The 23,433-nt window shown below is 37.5% G+C and overlaps 3 protein-coding genes across 5 annotated transcripts; all 3 read left to right on the top strand.

Moving 5' to 3' along the window:
- Window positions 1-3,182: 3,182 nt before the first annotated feature.
- Window positions 3,183-5,735, top strand: LOC115623046 (synaptic vesicle glycoprotein 2B). Of its 2 annotated transcripts, none has more exons than XM_030517224.1 (10): window positions 3,183-3,437; window positions 3,533-3,695; window positions 3,758-3,936; window positions 4,346-4,527; window positions 4,580-4,776; window positions 4,831-4,987; window positions 5,049-5,163; window positions 5,225-5,384; window positions 5,436-5,563; window positions 5,620-5,735. In XM_030517224.1, the coding sequence occupies exons 1-10, from the start codon at window positions 3,239-3,241 to the stop codon at window positions 5,673-5,675; spliced, it is 1,536 nt and encodes a 511-aa protein (XP_030373084.1). In that variant the 5' UTR covers window positions 3,183-3,238; the 3' UTR covers window positions 5,676-5,735. The 2 variants fall into 2 exon arrangements, with proteins under 2 accessions (XP_030373084.1, XP_030373082.1); XM_030517222.1 differs by having other exon boundaries at window positions 3,183-3,464.
- A 3,256-nt stretch (window positions 5,736-8,991) lies between these two features.
- On the top strand, window positions 8,992-10,937 carry LOC115622790 (probable serine hydrolase). Of its 2 annotated transcripts, none has more exons than XM_030516852.1 (2): window positions 8,992-9,126; window positions 9,871-10,937. In XM_030516852.1, the coding sequence occupies exons 1-2, from the start codon at window positions 9,103-9,105 to the stop codon at window positions 10,888-10,890; spliced, it is 1,044 nt and encodes a 347-aa protein (XP_030372712.1). In that variant the 5' UTR covers window positions 8,992-9,102; the 3' UTR covers window positions 10,891-10,937. The 2 variants fall into 2 exon arrangements, with proteins under 2 accessions (XP_030372712.1, XP_030372710.1); XM_030516850.1 differs by having other exon boundaries at window positions 9,076-9,126; window positions 9,594-10,937.
- A 620-nt stretch (window positions 10,938-11,557) lies between these two features.
- On the top strand, window positions 11,558-12,609 carry LOC115623044. Its single transcript, XM_030517220.1, has 2 exons — window positions 11,558-11,615; window positions 11,678-12,609. Exons 1-2 carry the CDS (start codon window positions 11,592-11,594, stop codon window positions 12,485-12,487), a joined length of 834 nt encoding a protein of 277 aa, XP_030373080.1. The 5' UTR covers window positions 11,558-11,591; the 3' UTR covers window positions 12,488-12,609.
- The last annotated feature ends 10,824 nt before the right edge of the window (window positions 12,610-23,433 follow it).

The raw sequence follows: 23,433 nt of genomic DNA, 5'->3' as shown, positions 1-23,433 counted from the left end.
AAAAATTCTTCATAAACAAATGGATGTCGCAATAATATATTTTAGGCAATTTCAAAATGAGAAATACTCGTATGAGTACATTACAAATATTCATATCTCTAAAAAATGATATTAAATTGGCATTTTTATAATAAAATGTTGATTGTAACTTAAAAACCAATAAAATTCTTAACAGAAAAAACAAATATAATTTAAAATTATAAAGTGCATAAGAAAGAGCTTTGTATTTTATATTGGATATGCAAAAAAAGAAGATACTCGTACATTTAACATAGCTTACATTAAGACATTTTTAAATTTAATTATATAGGATAAATGCATAAAAATGTGCTTCTTAAGATGTTTTATCCTGTTTTATTATTGGCTGATATCTTCTTTTCTAGTCGCTTAGTATTCGTAGTCTATCTCAACAATTTGGGCGCATTTTAAACTTAGATATATGTATTTTCAATGGGACCACAAAACTGACTCATTACCCAAAAGACAGATCGAAAATAAAGATACAAGTGGGTAAGAATGTTATAAATTGTTTTTGAATAAACACTAACTAGGGCCACAGTCTGAAAACACGGCCCATGTTCACCCCTAAATACACACACACATACGCCACATTCCCAACAATAAGTGAACCGAAGCGCATAAAGTATAATAGGAGCTCCAAATTCTCCTTTCTTGGTTAGTGTATGTGTGTGTGTGTGCGCGTGTCAACGTGAAACTTCCGGCTATGCTGTCTTTTGTGCGTCGAGCGGGTTAAGTTAAAGGTGTCTTAGCCGACGGAACTAAAGCTGTAGGTGTCAGCAGGATACTTGAGTGCCTCATATGTATATTTATGTGTTTCCATAGGGTTAGAGTCTCAGCTCAGGTATTGTTTATTTACCTTGGGTAACAGAGAAAATACGAGCAAAAATTTATACATCAGGCTAAATTGAATACAGCTGGCAACCCGTCGCTGTTTTTCTGTTTTTCTGCTTTACTTTTTATATTCTTTGGGGTCGGATGCGATATCAGGCCACAACAATGCTGTCAAAGCAAGGCATCATAAATATTTATCAAAGAGGGAGCAGGAGAGCGAGAAGGATACAGACTGTCAGTGCGATGAGGCACTTATGCGTGGCCGCAAAAGGTGTCGGAAAGTGGACAGAGGAAAGACACGTAGCTATAGCAATAATGGATAGTTGAAGGCAATGGTAATGGCAATGGAAAAGGCGAATGCGAAAAGGAAATGGTGAGCAAGAAAAATGAAATTAATTTGCATATGTTAAGTGGCAAAAGCAATTAAAGCGACAGCAGCAAGCGACAACAATGAGGCAGAACATCAGCAGCAGCTTCGACCACAATGCCAGTACACAGGACACACTGGCGATAATGACAACAAAGCACAAAGGAAGCAAGGACATCATGCAAGCAACGCTCTGTTGATTGAGATGTGAAAAGGCGCACGAAGCTCAAACACAAAGAGAAGCATGCAAATGGCTTGAAGCTGGCAGGCTCGCTGACTGCCTCGCTGCCTGGCAGGATGGTGGGTGGGTGTGTGTGTTTGTGTGTGTGTGTGTGGGTGGGGAAGGGGGGTAGTTGCCTGGTGGCGTTTGTATGCCGAAAATGTAAAATCATAATTGGCTTCCAAATGCTTCAACTCAATTATGTGCGCAAATTTTGAAGCTGCCGCTGACAGGCAAATTATGGATTCAAGGCCAGCATCAGAGCAAATACAAGTTGAATATACGAGTATACATAAGTATGTTTGTATACAAGTATATTTGTGTGTTCATTGGTGTGTGCGAGTGTGCCTATGAAATGGAACTTTTTCACTTCGGGGAATGCTCCAGACAATTTGCATTAAATTCCTAGAATACACAGCACAGCCGCAAAAGTTGCCCGAGTCAGAAATGATAAATTACTGCAACATGAATTAAAGATAAATCATGAATATGCATTTGGAGAACCATTTGCAGACTGAAAATGTCGTCAGATGGTTGCAATTGCAGGCGAGAAATTACAGCACAGTGGATGTAAATCATCGCCATTGTCTGTTTTATGAGGGCAGGCAAGAAGTGGCTGCCAATTAGTAGTCGACCGGGAAACAGGCGCAATGGCCGACAACAGACACAACAATTTGTCCAATCTGGAATTAGCATAAATAAGGTAATGTAAAGTATAGTATGAACGATGATATGGCTCAGATATCGGTCTATGTGATTATACTTATTCGAATCAAAAATTGGCATTTTAGTAAAGAAAAACATTGCTTCGGCAAGGATGAAGCCACTGCCTGGTAATATCTCTGAAAGCCTATTTAAAACTTAAAATAATGTCGCTGAACATATCTAAATTTAAATTTATTATACATTACATCGATAGCATTATCGAAGCTCATATTTTGTAAGCTTGTTACCCTGGTAAGCATAGTAGTTCGTATAAATTAAATGAAATTGTGAAGAAGAAGCCCTAAGAAAATGCGAATAAAATCCATAGTTTCGAATGCTCTAACTTTACCCAACAATTAACAAATGTCAAATCCTATCAGAATATTTTGTATTTTATTCATTCACCTTTTGTTTTAAAAAGTTATTTGACTTAGATTTTGTTTATTTTCTAACCAGTAAGCTATGAGCTAGACCATATAGTATGTTAGTTGGGGATATTTTCAGATACCTTTTAATTTCCATAATATTATCTTGAAATTAAAGCGTTTCATTCGTCAGATGGTATTTGTTACTAGAATTTTTCACAGCTCTTCACTTCTTGAAATTAGTTCTTGTTATATTTTCAAGAAACCCCACATGCAGGAGTTGCGTGTAAAATATTTGTGTGCTTGGCTGTAACTTTAAATATTGAATTTCCAAGTCTAAGAGTGTAGCAGTACAGGTATTGCTCATAAGTCGCAGAAAAGATTCTAAAATTGCGTCAAATTGTGGCATCAGGAATATTTTATGAAATGCAATATGTCAGCAAATATAAAATTAGATTAGATTCAGATAAAACTGGAGGTCGTTAATGACTTCAATTAAGTCAAGTGTTTTATTCAAGGTTTCATTCTAAGGCATAGCAAGACAGCCGCCCCAAGCCTTAGAGAACGAAACTAAAAATGGAAAGCGACAATGAAAATGTTCGAAATCTTTGCCTTGAAACTTAATTGGATAGTAGAAGGCCGAATGATATATTTCAAAATTTTCGTGCTTAGAAATGATATAGATGCAGAAGTTGAAAGAATTTTTGACAAATCATCATTGAAATATAGATGGCAGCACCTCCACCCGGAAGAGATGAGCCCGCCGACTTTGAAACTGCAATTGAAGCCTGCGGCTTTGGACTATTCAACGTGTTTATAATGTGTTGTGCTGTGCCATGTCTCTCAGCCATGGTCTTCTCGGCCTCCACTATATCCTACATACTGCCAACAGCTGAATGCGATTTGAATTTGTCATTAGTGGAAAAAGGTATGCTGAATGCGGTCACGTATGGAGGTTGGTGAGATGCCATAAATGAGGGTGAAAACATTGCATCTCTAATTTATAGATCCTTTGTTATGCAGGCATGATTATATCCGCCATACCATGGGGCTTCATTGCGGACACAATGGGGCGCCGGCTGGTATTGATTTGTGGAGGCTGGATTGATGGCATATTTGTGCTCTGCGCAGCGCTCAGTCAAAATCCCTCCCAGCTAATGGTGTTCAAGTTCTTTGATGGTTTCATGTATGTTTGAAAAAAGTTGTTAATTCTACCGATGTTGTTCAATGGTCGCCCTCCCCTTTTAGCATTTGTGGTCCCTTTGCTGTGGTCGTTTCCTATCTCGCTGAGTTCCATGGCAAGAAGCACAGGCCCTATATTATGCTCTTTGTCGGACTGAGCGTATCGATGGCCGCATTGGTGCTGCCGCTCATAGCCTACTTTCTGTTGCCCTTGCATTTACGCTTCAACTCGGGGCCCCTGCATTGTAAGTATAATTTGCTCTTATACCCCTCTAGGTGAGGGGCTTTTGCCAATGTAGTCAGAAGGGAGCTTCTACGATCCCATATATTATTTTCAAGTACATCCCATAAATATGGCAAATCAATCAAGAAGTCTCCGTCCGTTCGTCTGTTGGGATAAATGTCTCTCTTGTTTTATATAGTATGTTTGTTTATGATACTTGACCCTGATCCTGATCCTGAAAAGCATACTTAATGTTTTTTAGCTTTAAAAGAACGTCGCGTATTTACTTTACTTTAGGTTAACTATCAGGAACAAAGAAATTAAAATGACAATATATTGTCCTAGTTTTTTTCTAGAGGCTCGCGTAACGGCTTTTCGCAATAGAAAAAAGTTGATGTTCCCAGCTCATATACTATATTTTTTTTTTTCAGTTCACACATGGCACATATTTGTGGCTGTGACGGCCGTGCCGAGCTTTTTAAGTGGCTTCCTGCACATTTTTCTTCCCGAAAGCCCCAAGTTTCTCATGGCTCAGGGAAACTACAACAAGGCCTTATTGGCACTTCAACGCATCTATGCCCTAAATAAGCACAAGAGTCGTGATAGCTATCCGGTAAGTAAGTGATTAGACAGAGAAGCTAAATACTACAGGCGCTGTTGCGTAGGTGAAAAAGCTGACTGATGACACACCCGATCGTTCCGAGGATCTGGATCCCAAACGGCGAAGCTCATTCCAGGAACGATATGCCAGAGCCAAGATGAAGTTCATCAATGGCTTTAAGCAGCTGAAGCCGATGTTCTCTAGCCCATACCTGACCATATCTTTGCAGGTGTACTTCCTACACTTTTGTCAGATCATGTCGTAGGTATTGTTGATAAAGATATAGAATTAATGATGGCATTTTTTAATTTGCAGGGTGAACTCAGTGCGTCTCTGGCTGCCGCAAATATTCGCCACCATGCGACAGTTCGAGATGCAGGGCATCAACGATACGAGCATGTGTGCCGTGCTTAAGCATAATTCACGCACCGAACCGCTTGATCCGATCATCCAGCAGGAGGAATGTGATATAGTAGGTAGGAACCACATTGTCTGCCAGTTCAGGCTCTAAAATAATGATCCCAAATAATCAGCATCAGCGACCAGAGACATACCAGGATAACATAATGGTGGCGATTGTTGGTCTGATCGGTTTTTTGGCTGTATTTCCATTGCTACGAATCGCGCGAGTCGCCAATCACATATTAAGTAAGTATTCTCATGCAAAGAAAATCAAATTTTCCATTAATACTTATATCGTTGTTTGTAGAAATTTGCCTCTTTCTGGCCACATTCATTGTGGGAAGCTTGTACTTTGCGCAAACGACATGGACCACTCTGATTCTAGCTGCCATTTATCTCACTCTGATGGGTATTTGTGCTACGACAGTGATTAGCATGACAGTCGTCATATTTCCCACGCTAATGAGGTACGGCATTATCGAAAATATGAATAGTTTAGTCTGACAATATTTTCACAGAACTATGGTCATATTATTGATAATGACCTGCGGACGCTTGGGCTCGGTCAGCGGCAACTTGTTGCTGCCGATTTTCATTCAAATCAACTGCGTAGCGCCATTCGTTTGGCTATGTTTTCTAATGATAAGTGAGTGATGAAATTGTTTTTCCATATTTATATTTTTTACAACTTTCGTAAAACAGTTGCATTCACATTTGCATGGTTCCTGCGCATCGATAGTCAGCAGACGCTGAACTGAAGAAAATATAATGTTATGATAATTGTATATAAATTATAACAAATAAAGATGTACTACAACAATATTTAACTTACATTCCAAGACTTTAAATATTTTTCAAACATTCATTTTGGGAAAGAAGACCTTTCGGCATAATTTTCATATTTTTTAAAGGTACAATTTAGAATTGAAAAGTTTCTGAAATTTGCCTTTCAGTCGGTGGAAATAAATTCAAAATGAAATCCTTAATAGCCGACAAAAAACACACTACAAAATACTTAACGTAAGCAATATAATCGAAAAGTTCATCCTAAAAGAATGCTGCATGTAATTTAAATTATGTATAATTTATACCATTCTAATATTTTGCAACCACTCTAAAATTCAGAAGCATCCTTTAATTTCATAGAAAATCAGACTATATGCTTACTTTCGCTACAAAATTTCGTACCTCGTCAAGATTCTTTTTAATTTGATAATTATAAGAGCTAAAGATCCAAAACTTAAGGGAAAAATTTAAATTTTATAACATTTTTATCGTAATTTAATTTTTTAAATTAATTTTCCACTAAATTTGTGACAAATTCAAGTTGGAATAATTCTATTCAACTATATCAAAAAATACCAAATAGAGCTTACAAATATTGGGCAAAAGCTCTCGCCTAATCAGCTGGTCTCCAAAAAAATGAGCAATAAGAACCTTTCTATTTTTTGGTAATTGAGAGCAACGAAAAGAGTGTCCAAAAAATCATCAGCGCTTCGCCAAGAGTCGAATTTCTGTTGATTCAGTTATTGCTTAGAAGCGTCTAGGGCAGATGTGTTCTGTTTGCTATTTCTGAGGAAAAGTTTTAAAACAAAACGCGATCGTAACATGAGTGGCGAGAAAGATAACAAAAACAAGAAAGATCGTGCTGAGTTTCAGAACGAGTTACCAGTTCAGCTTATTGACTCCGAAATAGAAGTACGTGGGGTCACATCTCCTGCCGCCGGTACGGAAATAATTCTGTGCGCCCACTGCTTGCTGTACACGGCTTTTTGGACAACTTGGCCACGTTTCATCAATAAATTCCATTGCTGCCCCGGCATGTGGGTGTGTTATGCATTGATCTGCCTGGGCACGGTCGATCCTCGCCATATCCGCCCGGCATGCAGTATTCCGTTTTAGAATGGGTCAGCATTATACATCGTATTGCCATTCACTACCAATGGCCACGTGTCTCGTTTCTAGGACACTCCTTTGGAGCCTCGCTCTGCCATTTGTACTTGTATGCTGCCTTATTTCAAAAAAGAAAAGGTTCATATGTGTATTGCTTTGGATTTCTTGAATTCCCGTTACACTTCAAACGACTTTTTGGTGAGGAATATTGAACAAATGGAAGAGGCTAAGCTGAATCCTCCGAAGCCTGGCAAACTGTACTCGAAAGAGGAAGTGAAACGGATACGTTGGGGACCAGCGCCATCTGTGAGCAAAGAGCTCGCTCAGCCTTTACTGGAGCGTTGTATTGTTCCGGCAACTGATGATGCCGCAAAATTTTATATATTTCGTGATTCACGCTTGTTTTACTTTAGTCGCTTTCCAGGCAATTCTAGAGCTATAATAGAAGCGAGCCGACGTATTCGTAACATTCCTTATCTGCTTATAAGAGCGAAGGACTCGCCGTTTATGGATGACAGTATAGTACCAACAATATTCAGGCTAAGGAAGCACAATGTTTTTGAGGTGTTTCATGCCTGGGGACCATTATGTTCACATCACACATCCATAGCGCCTTGCTGCCCTGATTGTACCTTTTTTAAATAAATACTATAGATCGACTGAGATGTGCAAGCTCTGAGTTAGTGCGCCAACAATTTTGTTGTTACTGATAAGAAAAGCATTAAGAGAGCAATAAACTAATATGATACGCAACAAAGATTGTTGAAACAATAGTTAATGAGGTTTTATTACGCTGTGTTTCCGAAAAGGGAAAGTAGATAGTTGAGAAAATACATTTTGTCAAAATAAAATTTTTTAATAATTAAAGTAATTTTGCCTTATCGGTGTTAGAATTTGTTTCCATGCAGATGTTCTTAGTTAATTGTTAAACTTTGTTTTCAATTTATATACACGTTTGTAGGTATTCATACTAACATTTAATTTTTAAAGGTCTATTTATATTCACATAACGGGCAGAAAACAAAGAGAAAGAGAAATTAATTAAGTTCGCTCTAGTATATGATATGAGTTAGAATTATACTTATAATTATTTTGACGATCTACATGGTAGACTAAGTGGTTAAAATAGATATATGCTATATATAAGCTAGTTTGTTCTGACTAGCTGATAAGCCATCAACGCACTGCCGTTTAACTTTTGATAAGATCTAGGAATCTGAAGTTGGGACGAAAGTTTTCTTTCACAGAGTATGTGAGCACTAAGAAGCGGTTTTGAAAAATTCTAACTTCAAAGGGGAAAATAAGGCTCCAGATTTGCATACTCTAAGAAGCAAAATATTGGATTCGGTGTTTTCATGAGTTATTACAAGTTTCCTATTGAAGAATTGGAACAAAAAAAGTTAAGAGCTAGGAAATTGAAATTGGGTCTCAAGATCTCTCTTATGGTGTAGGTGGCCAATAAGGGAAGGCAGTCCCTTCTCTTATATAAAATATCGAAATTTTATAACCGTTCTCTTTTCTTTTCTTTATATTATTGATAAATTTCTTAAATAACTTAAAGGAAAACTGAACAATTCTATTTATGCGATAAGATAGCTATTATCTTTGATACATATTTCACTTTTTTTTACCTTTGGTTTTCATTTCTAGTCTAAGACATAGGGTTGTATTAAGAGTCCGAACTTTTTAATCAAAGTAAAATAAAATATTGCTGGGTTACGTCCGATGTTTAAGTGATTTTTGTTCAGCTTCAATCTCTGATATTATACTTGTATGCATGAATGCTAAAAAGCCGAAACTGCATCGATTTCAATAATATTTCGCCCCATATATATACATACATACATATTTATAATATCTGCCAAGCACTAATCTTAAAAAATAATCTCTTGCTTCAACACATAATAATAACGAAAACATCACAGCAGCTGTTTTCTTATCAACCGGTCTTTGAACAATGATCTATTCTGGTTCTGGGAGCGTTAAAAGCTTTCAGCGCCGAGAGAGCTGTTAAAGCTTTAAAAAAGCTGCACAAAGCTTCGCTGAGAGACCAAAAGTTGAGTGTTTTAGTTGGCGCTCAGCTGTTTTTGAAGGCAGACGTGGTGTGTTTATTTTGTTTATTGATTTCTTACTTTTTTTGCGCTTGTTTGAAATGTAAACATAACTTATAGAAACTGTTTTTTAAACTAAACATAAAAATACTCGCTTCGAAGAAGTCATTTTTTACATTTTAAAAATATTGTTTTTAAACCGAAACAACTCCAAGCGGCGTCCAAAGTTCATTCGACAGCCATGGGAACTTTGTCTCTGACTGATGTGAGTAAGCAGAAAACCCTAAGCAGCTGGTAGCCGACATAGTGTTGTCAATACTTTAACGACAAAAAAGGCTAGATCGGAAAATACAACTAGCTAGAAATTGAGGCTAGTGAAAAGCTTAATTTAAGCAAACAATATTTGTGGTCAGACAGGTAAATAAATTGATAAAAAAAAAACAAGCATGTCATCTGTCGGACAAATCCAATAAAACCGCAACAAAAAAGGGAAAGTTGAGAATTTCTGTGAAACGTGTCAATAGTTGAAATATTTGCAAGAAAAATGCTGCACCAATAAATATCACTTTTTTTTAGATAGACCTCAATTTGTTTATTTAAACCAATTCCATTCAATGATCATAGCATGATACGATTGCAGATTAGGATTTACAATCAAATCGTTTCTATCCGAAAAGCACACATTCATGAATTACATTTATTGCTACTTTTATAAAATTCATTTCTTTTTAGGGGACTTTGAAGATTTCCATTTTATCATTTTTTGAAGGGAATGCCTTATACTGTAAAAATAATTTCGACTAAGAACATTTTTTTAAACACCGACTGGTAAGAGCTTATCAAGAAAGTTACATAAGAAAGAAGAGTACTGTTATTCCCACCAGCCAGAGTCGATATAAGAAAAACTTGAGAACTGGCGGGAAAATAGCTAAATTGACAATGCCGTCGGCACTGCTGTGAACCCTACTTCGACTTATTTATGTGTATGCACTTTTTGATTTATTGCCAGTACGAAGATGTGCGGATCTGTGCGCCTTGGGGTGACATTACGGGTCGCTGGTATGGCAATCGGAACGAACGACCTATACTTGCCCTACACGGCTGGCTAGACAATCTGGGCAGCTTCAACACTCTAATTCCACTCCTGCCCGACTATTTGGGTGTTCTATGCATCGATCTGCCCGGTCATGGACGCTCTAGTCGTTTACAGGCAGGCATGCGATATGCAGTCTATGATTATGTGCTGATCATAGCACGAGTGATGAAGGAGTACAAATGGACGCGGGTCTCGTTGATGGGTCATTCGATGGGCGGTGTGATATCGTTTATCTACGCATCTCTTTGTCCTCATATGGTGGACATGGTTATTTCATTGGATATTCTGATACCTCCCATATTAGGCGCGAAATTAATAGACATGATGTCATATTCTACGGAAAAACAACTGGTCGAGGACGAACGTTCCGCTGAATGGCAGCTCCACGAACCACCTTCCTATTCCCTTCCCCAGTTGCGGGAACTTATCACCCGAGGCAGCAGGAACTCGGTACCGGCAGAATTTGCACCACATTTGCTTTACCGAAGCGTGGCAAAGTCTCAACTTTATCCGGATAAGTTTTATTTCTCGCGCGATGGTCGCGTCAAGTTCTACAATTTATTCGTCATAGATTCGGGTTTGGCTGCCGAAATGGCCAGACGCATAAAGAAAATACCCTACCTCGTTATTAAGGGCTCAGAATCGACATACATTGACAAAAGTTCCAACGAAGTCCTGTCCATTTTGGGCTCACAGAACCCACATTTTGAGTACCATGAGGTACCCGGCAATCATCACGTGCATCTCACGAATGCTACGGAATGTGCCCAATACATTGTGCCCTTCATACGGCATCATCGTCCGCCCACATTAGGCAGTTGGTCAATGGCGGAAGAGGAGGCTGCGTCTGGCAAGAGGGACCAGCGACGAAAGGCGCAAGAGCGCTTTTTCATTTGGCGTAGACAAAAGCCAAGGGTGCTAAATAAGCTATAATTAGTGAGAATGTATAGTATTCCAATAAACGTAACAGTGAACAAAAATGAAAAAGATATATATATAATATATTTAGTTGCTAATTTGCTATTAGATAAAAATATCGCATGGGAGCTATTTTAAATAAAGAAGTAAACCTCTTTTGCGATGGGTTTTGAATGCTGGATCGGCAATCTTTTCTGTGACGAAACCAATAGCTCGGTACCAGGCGCACATAAATGAACAGCAAGTAAACCAGGTGGTGAAATTGCAATTATGAGTGTAAACTAAAATCAGCTGTGGCATGAAGATGCGTGCATGAACCTATGAGTACAGCCTGAAATGTAAACTAACTTGATGTTTTCCTATTGGTCATATTTCACAATACAAGCTTCTTACGCCCACTTCTACCTCTCACATTCCATACAAAAAGCTAAGTATATCACTCCAGACTTCGGGAACGAAAAGAATGGAGTTAAATTTGGAGAACAACAATCTATATTAATTAAAACATATTCACAAAAGCAGCTAAGTCTGCAATAGACTGCTTCATTCTGTGACTAATGAATGGCCAAACTGTTATACAAGGTATAATTCGGTGCAGATAATTTATAATTATGGAACAAATTTTCCGTTTCAAGACTTTCCTTATCAAAAACAATCATCTGCTGAAACAGTTGCTTTAAATAGTCGTGTAGATAAAGGTCTCTGATCGATGTGCCATGGCCTTTATGTCACTGAACGATGTGAGTAGAATAGCTAGTTCTGATAACTTTACCCATTTACGTCCAATTTGTGTGATTGACAGTACAATGATGTACGGATTGATATGCCTTGGGGCCACATATCCGGTCGCTGGTATGGAAATGGCAATGTACGGCCAATACTTGCTATTCATGGCTGGCAGCATAATCGACGTACCTTTGATGCACTCATTCCGCTGATGCCCAGTTACGTGGGCCTGCTATGTATTGACCTGCCAGGGCATGGAAATTCCTCGAACCTTCAAACGGGTAGGCAGTATTCTATTAACGACTACGTTCTCATCATTGCACGCATCATGAAGGAGTATAAATGGACACGAATGTCGTTGATGGGCCACTCAATGGGCGCAGCTATATCATTAATTTACGCCGCTCTCTACCCCTACACCGTAGACATAATTATATCGCTAGATTCGATTATGCCGCCACTACAAACTCTCGCAATAATCGACCACGTGGAGGATAATCCGGAGCAGCACTTAATTGACGATGACGACTCGGAGCCCCATACCAGTCAAGTTCACAATCTGTCTGTCGATATAGCACGACGCATTGGGAATATACCCTTTCTCGTTATCAACGGCTCAGATTCATCGTATATCGACAAAAACTTTAACTACGTCGTTGCCATTCTAAGCGAGCACAATTGGTACTTCGAGTACCACACACTGCCTGGAAATCATGATGTTCATCTCACCAATGCCGCAGAATGTTCCAAATATATAGTACCCTTCATACGCCGACATCGTCCGCAGATACCTACGAGCTGTTCATTGCTAAATGAGAAGAGCGCACTGCGAAGAAAGCTAAAGCAGCAGCAGGAACAAAAGTCTTCAGTTGCGAGCAAATTATAAAAAAACATAGTTAGGAGATATGACGGCTTACTATTGCGAATCACATGTAATTATGAATAAATATATTTTTAGTGAGGCTTTTCTTACAGAAAATTGAAATATTAGACAGTTCAATACCATGACATTTTTTTGTTTTTTGTTTTTAGAGGCTGGAAGTCACGGTGTGTTTATCACTTTAATAACTAAGTAGAACAGCATATAATACAATACAATATATCGAGTAGGAAGTCTGCATTTAAAAAGAACAACACAAAATGTGTGTGTCTGGGCGACAAGCTTATGGAAGTGAAACTTAATGATTGTATTAGAATGATTTAATTTTTTTGTACATTGGAGAGCTAGAGGAAGGGTAGAAAATCCGCCAGAAAATATCTAGAAATCCCACTTTAAATAGATAGAAATCCCGCTAGAAACACCGCTATAAATACCAGCAAAACGATCTATACATAGACTCCCATGGGTCAAAAACTAATAATTAGCATACCATAAATTAGATGACATTGGCACCTGAGAGAGAAAGAGAGAGAGAGAGAGAGAGAGAGATAGCGTAACTTTAGGTAGCATTAATAGTCAGAGAAATAGGTAAGAAGTAGCGGACTCTGATGAGCTGCTCAAATATCGGGTGTTATGGCGACAATTGCCTTAAAGCTGTAGGTTAAATAATGCAAGTGAATTATAATCAATTGAGTGCCTAGACTTGCCAAATCATTTGATGCCTTTATTGTCATGGCGACAATCTTTTAGCGCGACACAAAAGTAGGCCGCGACTATGAAAATTAATTTTTGGCAGCCGCACAAATTTTCATTGCCTACTTTTGGGCGGGCATAGAAATGAATGCCTCGACGATGCGATGCTAATGGCGACGCATATTAAACACGTGCTATGGCTGTTGCTGTTGCTGTTCCTATTGCTGTAACGAACTGTCATCCATGGCCTTGAGTTTGAAAGGGCGTGCCACTGACCGAGTGTGGGCGAAAGCGTCAATATGTTTGTATTTGTGTGTGCGTGTGTATTGTAGCGTGCGTTTGTCGAACAGACGGCACCATCTTGAATTTCAAATATTTGTTTTGCCGCGCATAATTTTCCTTGTCATACATTTTGATTGCCCTGCGCAAAGGATGGCGCTAATATTTACCCATACAACGAACCTCTTATACATACAAACATATATATGTATATACTATATAAAAATGTGAATTTGTGTGCTTAAAGTTGACAGGCAGCTTCAATTTTGAGCGCCACGTTACATAATTGCCACACAAACCAAAATTCAATCAATTATCGCAGTGCGCCCAACAATTTTCATTTTCATTTTCACATTGGAAAATTAACCAAGAGTATTTTTTGAAGCATTTCACTATTGATTTTGCCATTTAGCTGCGGCTTACGCTAAATGTGCACACGTGGAATATTTTTCCGAAACTCAGACTTAATACGACACAGCCGCAGGGTGCCAAGTTGATGGTGTGGCTGCGACGTGGTGACGCCACCTAGTGGGTGGCTTCTTGCCTAACCACATCGATGGAGACATCAGACGTTATAAACCTAGCATAGTGGTACGAATTTTTGAAAAGCAAAAAGTCCCCTTTTAGAATTAAATTAATTTTCCAAATGAAAACCTTGCTAGTGGAGCTTTATGATTTAAATTTAAATATCTATTTTCAACATTACTTATTTAGCCAAGGCTATTAAAATGCATCAGCATAATAAATACAATGTATCCACCAATATCAATCTCACAGCTATTTAGAACATTCACCTTAGAAGTGCTGGAAATTTTAACAGCACCTTGGAAATTATCGCCAAGAACTGCATATCAACACTCCTTCGATTCAGTTTTTAACATTTCCTGCAGCCTCTGAAAACTTTTTATTTATTTATTCGTGAAACACGTTTCTTCCGACTGTCATTAGTTCTGACCCACTATTTGTTGTTTTTAATCCAACAAAAGGCAATCTAACTTAAGACATAGCGTTTCTCAAAGCATAACAAATTGCACTTCCATTAACCTAATTATGTCCTACTAATCGAAACAAAACAAATGTACATACGTTTAGACATAAGCAAACGGTAGTATGTGCTCTCCATCTCTTAAGCTTAGCATAGATTAAGATTAAAGCCGTATATAGGATGTCACAAGTTTAAGGCCATTTGACTTAAGCTATAGACCAACATCGTTTATGTAAAATTTAACATTACATTTACAATAAATATTTAATTTGTCATTTAAAGGTGAAAGCTTTTGTGATTAAGTTAATCGAGCGATACAGTGGCAGACGTGTTTAGTTAATTAAGATCCATCGGTCAACACAGGACTAATTGCTTCAAAGTATATGGGAGTCCGATTCAATTGAAAATTTCTATTGATGACTTCACATATTCTTCACTTTTCATAAAACCATGTCAGTTTTCAGCCAAAAACATCTTTCTAGGAGGGTTCTTCTTTATTTTATATCTTGGCAAATTAAATTACAAAATGTCAATAAAATAAACTCCTGAAACAACCCGACTGTTCCCAAACAAAAAGAGGTGATACAAGTTCCCTTAAGATTAAACTCTTGTGTATGCCTTGGATATAAGTTTAGAATAAAATATTTTTACAGATAAGTATTTTTTAAGAAAATCATTACATTCGAAACATCTTTGATATGACGAATTCAATTCACAAATAATTCTACAAATTTTAACACCACCCGTGTATTTTTCAAACTTCTACTGATATTTCTGTGCGAGTATATATTTATTATTAAATATAATTTTAGCAATATTTCCCCAAGTCCCGATTTCCGGTCGAATGTGGTCAGAGATTACCTCGGAGAGACGTTATTAAACTGTGTAGATTGAGAGAGAGACTTCCCAAAGTGATTAGATTATTAAAAGTAATTTTAATCGAATAGTTTCTTTGATGCACCAAAACAAGAATAACCTTCGATTTCAAATTCCAACAACCCACTGTGCAATGGCTGTGTGTGCGTGCAAGTGTGTGTATGTGTTGGTGCGCGACAGTGAAAAGCCCACAAGGCATATGCCTAGATTTTCATGCCAAATTAAGAGCACTCGTTCAAGAAGCAGATGAAGAAATGGCGCATAAGTAGCGCATAAGTATGAGAGAGCTTGACTTTAAAGCGTTCAAGTAAACGCAAACGCTTAAGCGGTATAAATTATGTATGTTTCGTTTAAAGGCACATTTCGTTCACTTCATCAAGCAGGCATCAGTTAGTCAGTCAGTCAGTTAGTCAGTGCATCTACTATAGCCAGTTGCTAGAAAAACTGTTTAAAATTCGAGCAATGCCCGCCATGCCTAACGTCCAACCAACTACCAACAATAAATCTGAGCTGCACTCAATTGCGAATGCAGTGCAACGGGGAAAGCGATTTCTGCAACGCTGCTGCTTGAAACGTGCGCGCAATTTTCGCAATTTTCTAATAGCCGCTTACGTCATGGAAAACCTCTGATACGGCACCAGGCTCCCGCACCCGCTCCTGTTCTGACTCATGACACGGTCCGATCTACTTGTATGTTATTAAAAATATAAAAAAGAGAGTGCAAAACATTGCGTATACAATACTACACACAAACGCGAAACTTTAGTGCATGACTTTTCATTTTAAACTTGGCTCGCACTCGACCGGAAGTGCTTTCGACGCCATTTTGCGGCTGGCTTTTATGGCACTATTTCCACAGTATGCAACGAGGTCTCTGTGCACCAAACTCAACCATCGCTACGTGCCGTAACCAAAGAGCACGCATTTTAACAGCAATTAAAAGAAATAAAATGCAGAAACAAGCTCGGCAGAGCCTATGACTGTCCATAAATACATAGTTGCTCGAAATAGAAATAAATGGAATAAATGAAAGGACTCTCACTGGTTGAGTTGGTAGTCGACAATGATTAAAAAGTATGAACGTTGTAGCTGAAAAAGCCCGAAAGAGAGCCTAACAAAATGTCCATAATATCTACAACGCCTCCAATCTGTCGAACGGCATTTTCTATTTGCGATCCAGCAGAGTCTGCAAAAATTAGGGAGAACAGTTGAGAGCAGGCGGAAATGATCATTGCACTTTAAGCAACAACAAAGAAAAGGATTGCATGAGGTAAAAAGTTGTGTACCTTTGGAGCGGAAGAGAAGAGATAGGCCGAGATAGGAAAATGGCAAAAGAGTTAACATCTCCGACAATCAACTTACGAAGAAAAGAACCGCACATTAAGGCAAAGATGGATGATTAATAAGAAAAGGCCTGCTGGACTACGTTGTTTAACGATGATTGGGGTCTCAAATGCAACAGAAGGATCGAAGCAGCTTGGCTTCGTTTACTCTAATAGAGAAATAAATAAATAGTAGTTCAATTTGCAATCAAATATTGTCTAAAATGAATGCCGGTGCATACACATTGAAAAGGTATTTTAGCAATCGTATAGATACCATTTATTTATTTTAAATTAGTCTTATGTCTTTGTTTAGGAAGCAAATACATCAAAGCCGAATTTACACGAATTCGGTAATAATTTGCAATTAGATACATTTATATTGTTTTCATTTGGATATTTTGTTATAGATTTCCCTCATTTTCAACGAAAATAGTTTTTAAACATCAACATTCTAAAGATATCGTTTGTCTTGTATATACTCATACCTATTTTGTCGCTATTCGCCAATATTCGAATTTTAAATGCACTTTTGTATAAAAACAAGGTTTGCTACAAATTCTAAAAAGATAAATCGATGAGAACTTTGGTACCAGAATAGCTAGGGGCTCGTCTTACACATATGTATATAGGTTTAAAACTTACTCTTAGTATGAAACCCTTTCTGCTTTGAAGATATCCTCAGCAAATTAGGTATTTGTGAGAATATTGTAGTGCCTTACTATTATCCGAAGTTTCCCGAGAATCTGCCATAGATAGGTTTAAGTAAATTTTAGTTGAGTGGCTGTAGCGGAGAAAAGTGTTTGTTGGTTTAGAGCAGCGGTGGGCACGTAGTGGCTCTTTGGGCTCCCAGGGCTCTATCCGTTATGTTTTGGTAACTGGCGACAGCCAGACGCACAAGCAAAGTACCGATCTCGAGCAAACTTACAATAACAAAATACACGCAGTGTTGTCGCCAGCCAGACGCACAAGTAGATCGATGCAATAACAAAATACACAGTGTGTGTACTGATGATTGATTTGCAATACCCGCTGACGGTCACTTATGCACTGACATTCAAAGTGTATTGACAAATTATAAATTATAGTGTTTCAGTAAAACTTTTATGATTTTCGTCAAGTTATTTACTTATAATCTTACTTATATTTGATTTAAAACTGAACAATGGCTAATGAAGTTAATATTTCCGAGATTGAGACGCGGTATTTTTTTGCCAGCACTTATGTGTGCGAAGCTGCATTTTCAAACATTAAATATATTAAAAATGCTTATAGGAATAAATTAAGTGACATAAATTTATCAGATTTATTACGAATTGCTTTAAGTGAAGAGGAAATAGACTTCGAAAAATTATTAAATGAATGTTCATAAATGTGATCAAAATTTTTTTCGGTGTACTTTTTTTTCCTAATTTTTTGCTCGCAGTTTATGATGTTCTCATAACCCAAACGGTAGTTTTTGTTTTAGGACTCCCAAACTAAGATTTCGTGCCCACCGCTGGTTTAGAGGATATTGAATAGTCAGGCTGGCACGAATACCATTCGACACGTTTTCTTTTTAACCAATTTGAAAAAAGAGGAGGTTATCAATTCGTTTGTATTTTTTTTATCTTTCGTTTTGTCAGAAATCGCTATTGGCATGTATTAGAGAGACCTGTGCCCCTCAGCGCTTGTTGCCAGCAGCGTTCAACATCCTCTCCTGACACTAAATCTCCCTCAATTTACTAGTGATTGACATGTTTATAAGGGTCGCGTGTTGGGCGCCCTTTTTTCTCACTCGACCCTTTTCACTCACTCGTTTGTTGTCGGGCAAACATTTTCTCATTAAGTGAAGCTTAAAACTGCCCCTTTTTCAGTTCCAATAAATCGCTGTTATTTCAAGTGCTTACGCATTAGGTGCCGTTAAAATGTAGCCAGTAGTTCCTTTTATTTGAGAGCTCTTCTTTTTCTTTTTTTTGTTTTTGTTTTGTATCTGCTTCTTTTTACATGCCTCTTCCTGGCAGAAATCAATCTTCAATTAAAAGTTCAAACGTTGCGCAGCCGACAAAATGCATAAATAAAACAGCAAGCACGTATGTGTGTATGTGTGTTTGTTTGTTTGTATGAATGTTTGTTGGCCAGCAATGTTTTCTTTTAATTTTGCAGCAGTGGAAACGAAACTCACACGAACAGGTTTTTGTTTTTGTTTTATGACTGGCCGCGGAGGAACTGCATTGATTGTGTGGCCCATAAAAAGGGCAAATGCGATTCACAACCGCCGCCAACAACAACAACAACAACAGCAACAACAAAACAGCTGATACGTGTATGTGTTGCCACTCACGCGATCACATTGCAACCGCAACACATAGATCGAACCGTTTCGAGCTCATACAAGTTTGCTAAGCTGCTGGCAAAGCTTTCACACCAACAGATCAGATCAGTTGCTTGCGCGTCCTACAAGTTGTCGGTTGTTGGTTAACGGTTGGTTTACCGCTCAGTGAGTATCAGCGAAGGTTTAGTTTTTTTAGCGCTGATCGTGGGCGCAGCTCTTTGGAAAAATAGAGCTTATCCAGTGGAATATTTTGAGCAAAAAAGCGCCAAGACATGCATAGTGGAATGTTTGCTTAGTTGAATAAATACAAGTGAAGTTATTTAAATGAGTGAACAAATAAGTTTAATGAATACCAGCAGGTTGATAATTAAGTGACTTACCAGACAAACCCAGCAACTTGGCATTTAATCCCATAAAATATTAAAAAAAAAAAAAAGAATCGCATCTTAAAATACATTTGATACAGTTTGAACAGGTTTTTGATATGCAGAACCATGTGTTTTAGGTAGAGATTAGTGCTCTTATGGCAGCCGCCAGACTGCTTAGAACTATTTTCTGTTGGCCATTTATCTTTAATTCATTCAAATTAATTGGTTGCCAAGAAATAAATGCTGATATCTGTTGCAAGAAGTTATAGAAAGAACTTTATTTGCAGCAGAAAATGTAATCAATGAACCAATAATAAATAATAAGTAATGAATAATAATAAAATTCAATGAATTTGAATTACAATTCAAGTGTTGAGTTTGGATATCCGCCTATTAAAACGAGCTATAGAATACCTATTTGTGGAAATAAACTTTACCAAATCAACAGACAGAGGCCTAAAATGTGAAAAATAAAGAATGCATCTTAATTTCGTTTACGATGACCTAAAAAGCAAAGTTAAGGAAAGCAATGAAACCCTAATTAAAAACAGAGTAATGTATAATTAATGCGCATAATATAATGCACTTTTTTAAATCCAAATCCATAATGAATAAACAATTAAACAATTCAAACAAGTAAACTGCATTAAAAAGCGATGAATTTCACTCAAAAATTCGACTGTAATTGGCACTAAATGGAGGGAAAAAGAATATAATAACAAACAAAATTAGAAGACATTTGTCAGCAGTTAAAACAAAATTTAAAATGGAGCATTGCTAATGGTTGTTGTTATTGCTGCTGCCGATGCCACTTAACAGGCAGCCAGCTGAACTTTTCAATTAATTTACAAGACAAGACAAGTCAAGTCCCTCATTTTCGCCGACCCGCACAATAACAATAACAGCCCACAAAGATCTTATCTTGAACTCGTAAAACAAAACCTGCACAAAACGCAACAAAAGAAGCAGCAGATGGAGAGGAAAGAAAGAAAGAGTTCTCAAGAAAGTTTACGAAATTGAAAAACTCGGAGGCCAAGTTTTTGACGTGTTTTTTGGCTATTTTAGTGGCATTTTTTAAGTGATTTTTATGCCTAAGGTGTGCCGTCAAAAAGTTAAACAAAAGCGGGCCATTAAGAGCCGCAGGCCTTCATTCTTATAGTATTGTTGTTGCTGCCATTGCTGCTGACTTTCAATATAAGCTCATCATTCAAATTGGTATTGAATTGTGTTTTGTTGACATTTGCAAAAACAGTGTATGGAATAAGAAACATGAATTTCAAGTTACGTCTTCGCCATAATGTCAACTGCTAGTTGTAATTCAATGCGGAAGAGGGAATGTAAACCGCTAAGCATGCAAGTCTGCTGTTTGTTGCATAAGGTCCACCGCAACAGCACCACCGCACCACCGCACCACCACCATCGCCATCTTCAAAGACTTCTGCGCTCTAATGGCCGACCACTTGACAATTATTATTATTATAATTATGAGTCGCGTTTGCTGCCTCAGCAGTTTTGCAGTCAACCGATTGAACAGGTTGTTGTGCATTCAAGTGGTGCAAATTGTTAATGTTGGTTGCTGTTGTTGCAACTTAGAATTTTTGTTAGCAGCCAGCCAGCCAGCCAGGCAGCGAGTCAGCCAGGCAGCCAGGCAGCCAGTCAGCCGGCCATAAAAACGTAGCAAGTTTTCAGCCACTTACGCATAACTGTAAGACAGACTTAAAATGCTTGCTGCTGCTGTTGTTGTTGTTGTTGTTGTAATTGTTGTTGTTGCTGTACTTGTTGTTGACTTTTACATGCACAGCAACAAAGTATAATGAAGGCAAATGTTGCAGCTTAAAAACAGGATTTATGCAAGCGAAAGAAGAGCGTGCCAGATGAGAGTTGATTTTTTTTATTATGTGTGTGTGTGTGTGTGTGAACTCGCATGTGTAAGTGCCGCGCCCCTTATCAGTCAACAGCAACAAATTAAGCTGCTGCCGTTGCCGTTGCCGCTGCCTTTCCCGCTTCTTAAAAAGCAGCTGCCTGCCTGTTGTGGTGGCACAGAAAAAGTTTGCTGGCCTGCCTCAACCTGGCTGGCTGGTCCGTCAATTTGTGTCAACGTTTGCCGTTTGCTGCAATATGCGGCATTTGAAAAATGCCTAAAAAAATACAATTTTCCATTAGCAATAAAAACAACAACAACAACAGCAGCTCAAACTACACTTCAAGAAACTGAGTCTATTATGGTTTTGGATACAAATTTGCACTCAAGTGCTTTCAAGTTTGCAACAAAACATGGTTTTTCTGTGAGGCGTTTCAAAATTTAGTACAGAATACAGTATTCTTCAGCACCGGAAACTACACTCACAAAAAATGTATCTATTATAGTGTTCCAATTAAGTTATTCTCAAGTTTCTAGATGGCCATACTGAGTAGAAGAATGTTGCAAGCTATTTGGCAACTATAAGGCAATAGCAACAAAAACAACAACAACAACACCAGCTCTAAGTACACTTCAAGAAATAAAACGAGTTTTGCTCAAATGCATTGAATTTTGTAGAAATCAAAAAAAATTTCGCATTAAATAGATATTAAAAATGTTATTTATGGATCAAAGGGTGTTCTGGCAGAAAAAGGCGTGGCAGTTTTAGTTTAGTTAGTTAAATGGATGTAGCGGGGAAAAGTGCAGGGTATTCAAGAGTCGGGCTAGCATGAAATTTACCTTCTACTTGTAACCTTGTTGATCTCTCGATTGTTATTTTTACTCCATTTAGTTTATTTATTTTCCCTTTATTATTATCTTAACTTATTCTGCAGTTTATTGTTTATCAAAAAAAAAAAAACAAGCAGTCAAAGGAATACATAAAAGATTCAAATATATATGCATATATAAATAATAAACATGGAAGCCCTATTTCTAAGCGAGTACAATAAATATTAGTTTTTCACACGAAAAAGTTTGCTTAGATGTGGGCTGGGAAATTCTATGCAAATATTTATAATGAAAACAGTTTATATCATTGTAGGGCTGAAATAAATCAGCAAACTATAAAAAAGTCAAAGGGAAAAAGTCCAACAAATAAAAGAGAATGTCTTTGCAATACCATACTTAAATATTTGGGGTTTGAGAATACTCTTAGAACAAATCGTGGTTTTTGCTTCTCTCATCTCTTATTGAGCTAATTGTGATATTGAAAAAAATAGCTTTAGTATCCTGCCAGTCGAGATAATGCGACACTTTTGAAAGAAATTATTAATAATAAGAATGCAATTAAGCTGCTCGTGTAATTTGATTATATTTTCCATTCAAAAATACCTTCAAACATTTCATAAAACATCTCAAGTTTTAACAAAACAAGTTATTGAGGGATCACAGTGTAGTTCAAATTCGTCATTTACTTTTACTTTCCTCCGCACATTTGCGATCGTAATTTTCTTGCTTAAAATTTGTGTTTGAAAAGTGAAATAGATAAGCCTGTCGTTTTTAGAAATGGAGGCATGGCTATACATTTCTGTCATAGGAGGAAAAATTTCTTCTTAAATAACTGGCAACACAATCTTCTGTCATTCGAATTAAAGCATTCACATAGGCCGGTTCCATCGTCAATTGAAATTCGCTTGCTTCCGTAAGAAACACGTTTTTGGTATTATTAAATAAAACCATAGGTTTTTACTTGTATGTGGAGGCTACATTTTAAAACAATGCCGTTGCCAAACATAGTAGCGCCTACTCTCGGCGGGGATAGCTTGACGCTTGACAGTGTCCTCCTTTTGGATAGCCTGGATCTTCATAAAGCAGTATTTGATTATGTCAGGAAGAAAAATGTGTATTTTTTCAAAAATTTAATTATTCAAAAGCGCTTTCGACAAGTTCGGGAAATGTGTGCCCTGTTTTATCGTACAGCCAAATATGAGCGAAGACGTTTAAATACCGAACAAACAAATATTAAGGAACATTAATTAAAACTAACAAAAAGTGATAAGAGGAATACAAGTTAATGTTTGTTAACTAGCTACATTTTTTACTTAAAAAAAAAAACGGAGAATCTCAGACCAACGATGTTCAAAGGTTTTTGCAAGTTATACATAATTTTAATCAAAATGTAGACCCAAAATAATGCAAATTTCGGAAAACG

Source organism: Scaptodrosophila lebanonensis, unplaced genomic scaffold (assembly GCF_003285725.1).
Source record: "Scaptodrosophila lebanonensis strain 11010-0011.00,11010-0021.00 unplaced genomic scaffold, SlebRS2 tig00000043-arrow-pilon, whole genome shotgun sequence".
NCBI lineage: Eukaryota > Metazoa > Arthropoda > Insecta > Diptera > Drosophilidae > Scaptodrosophila > Scaptodrosophila lebanonensis.
Note: the sequence above shows the minus strand (reverse complement) of the source record. Positions and strands in the feature narration are given on the sequence as shown.

Coding starts and splice junctions, on each gene's coding strand:
- LOC115623046 (XM_030517222.1), top strand. CDS start 3,239: ATGGCAGCACCTCCACCCGGAAGAGATGAGCCCGCCGACTTTGAAACT. Junction 5,164..5,224: donor AGTCGCCAATCACATATTAA/GTAAGTATTCTC, acceptor CGTTGTTTGTAG/AAATTTGCCTCTTTCTGGCC. Junction 5,564..5,619: donor GCTATGTTTTCTAATGATAA/GTGAGTGATGAA, acceptor TTCGTAAAACAG/TTGCATTCACATTTGCATGG.
- LOC115622790 (XM_030516850.1), top strand. CDS start 9,841: ATGTGTATGCACTTTTTGATTTATTGCCAGTACGAAGATGTGCGGATC.
- LOC115623044 (XM_030517220.1), top strand. CDS start 11,592: ATGGCCTTTATGTCACTGAACGAT. Junction 11,616..11,677: donor CCTTTATGTCACTGAACGAT/GTGAGTAGAATA, acceptor TGTGATTGACAG/TACAATGATGTACGGATTGA.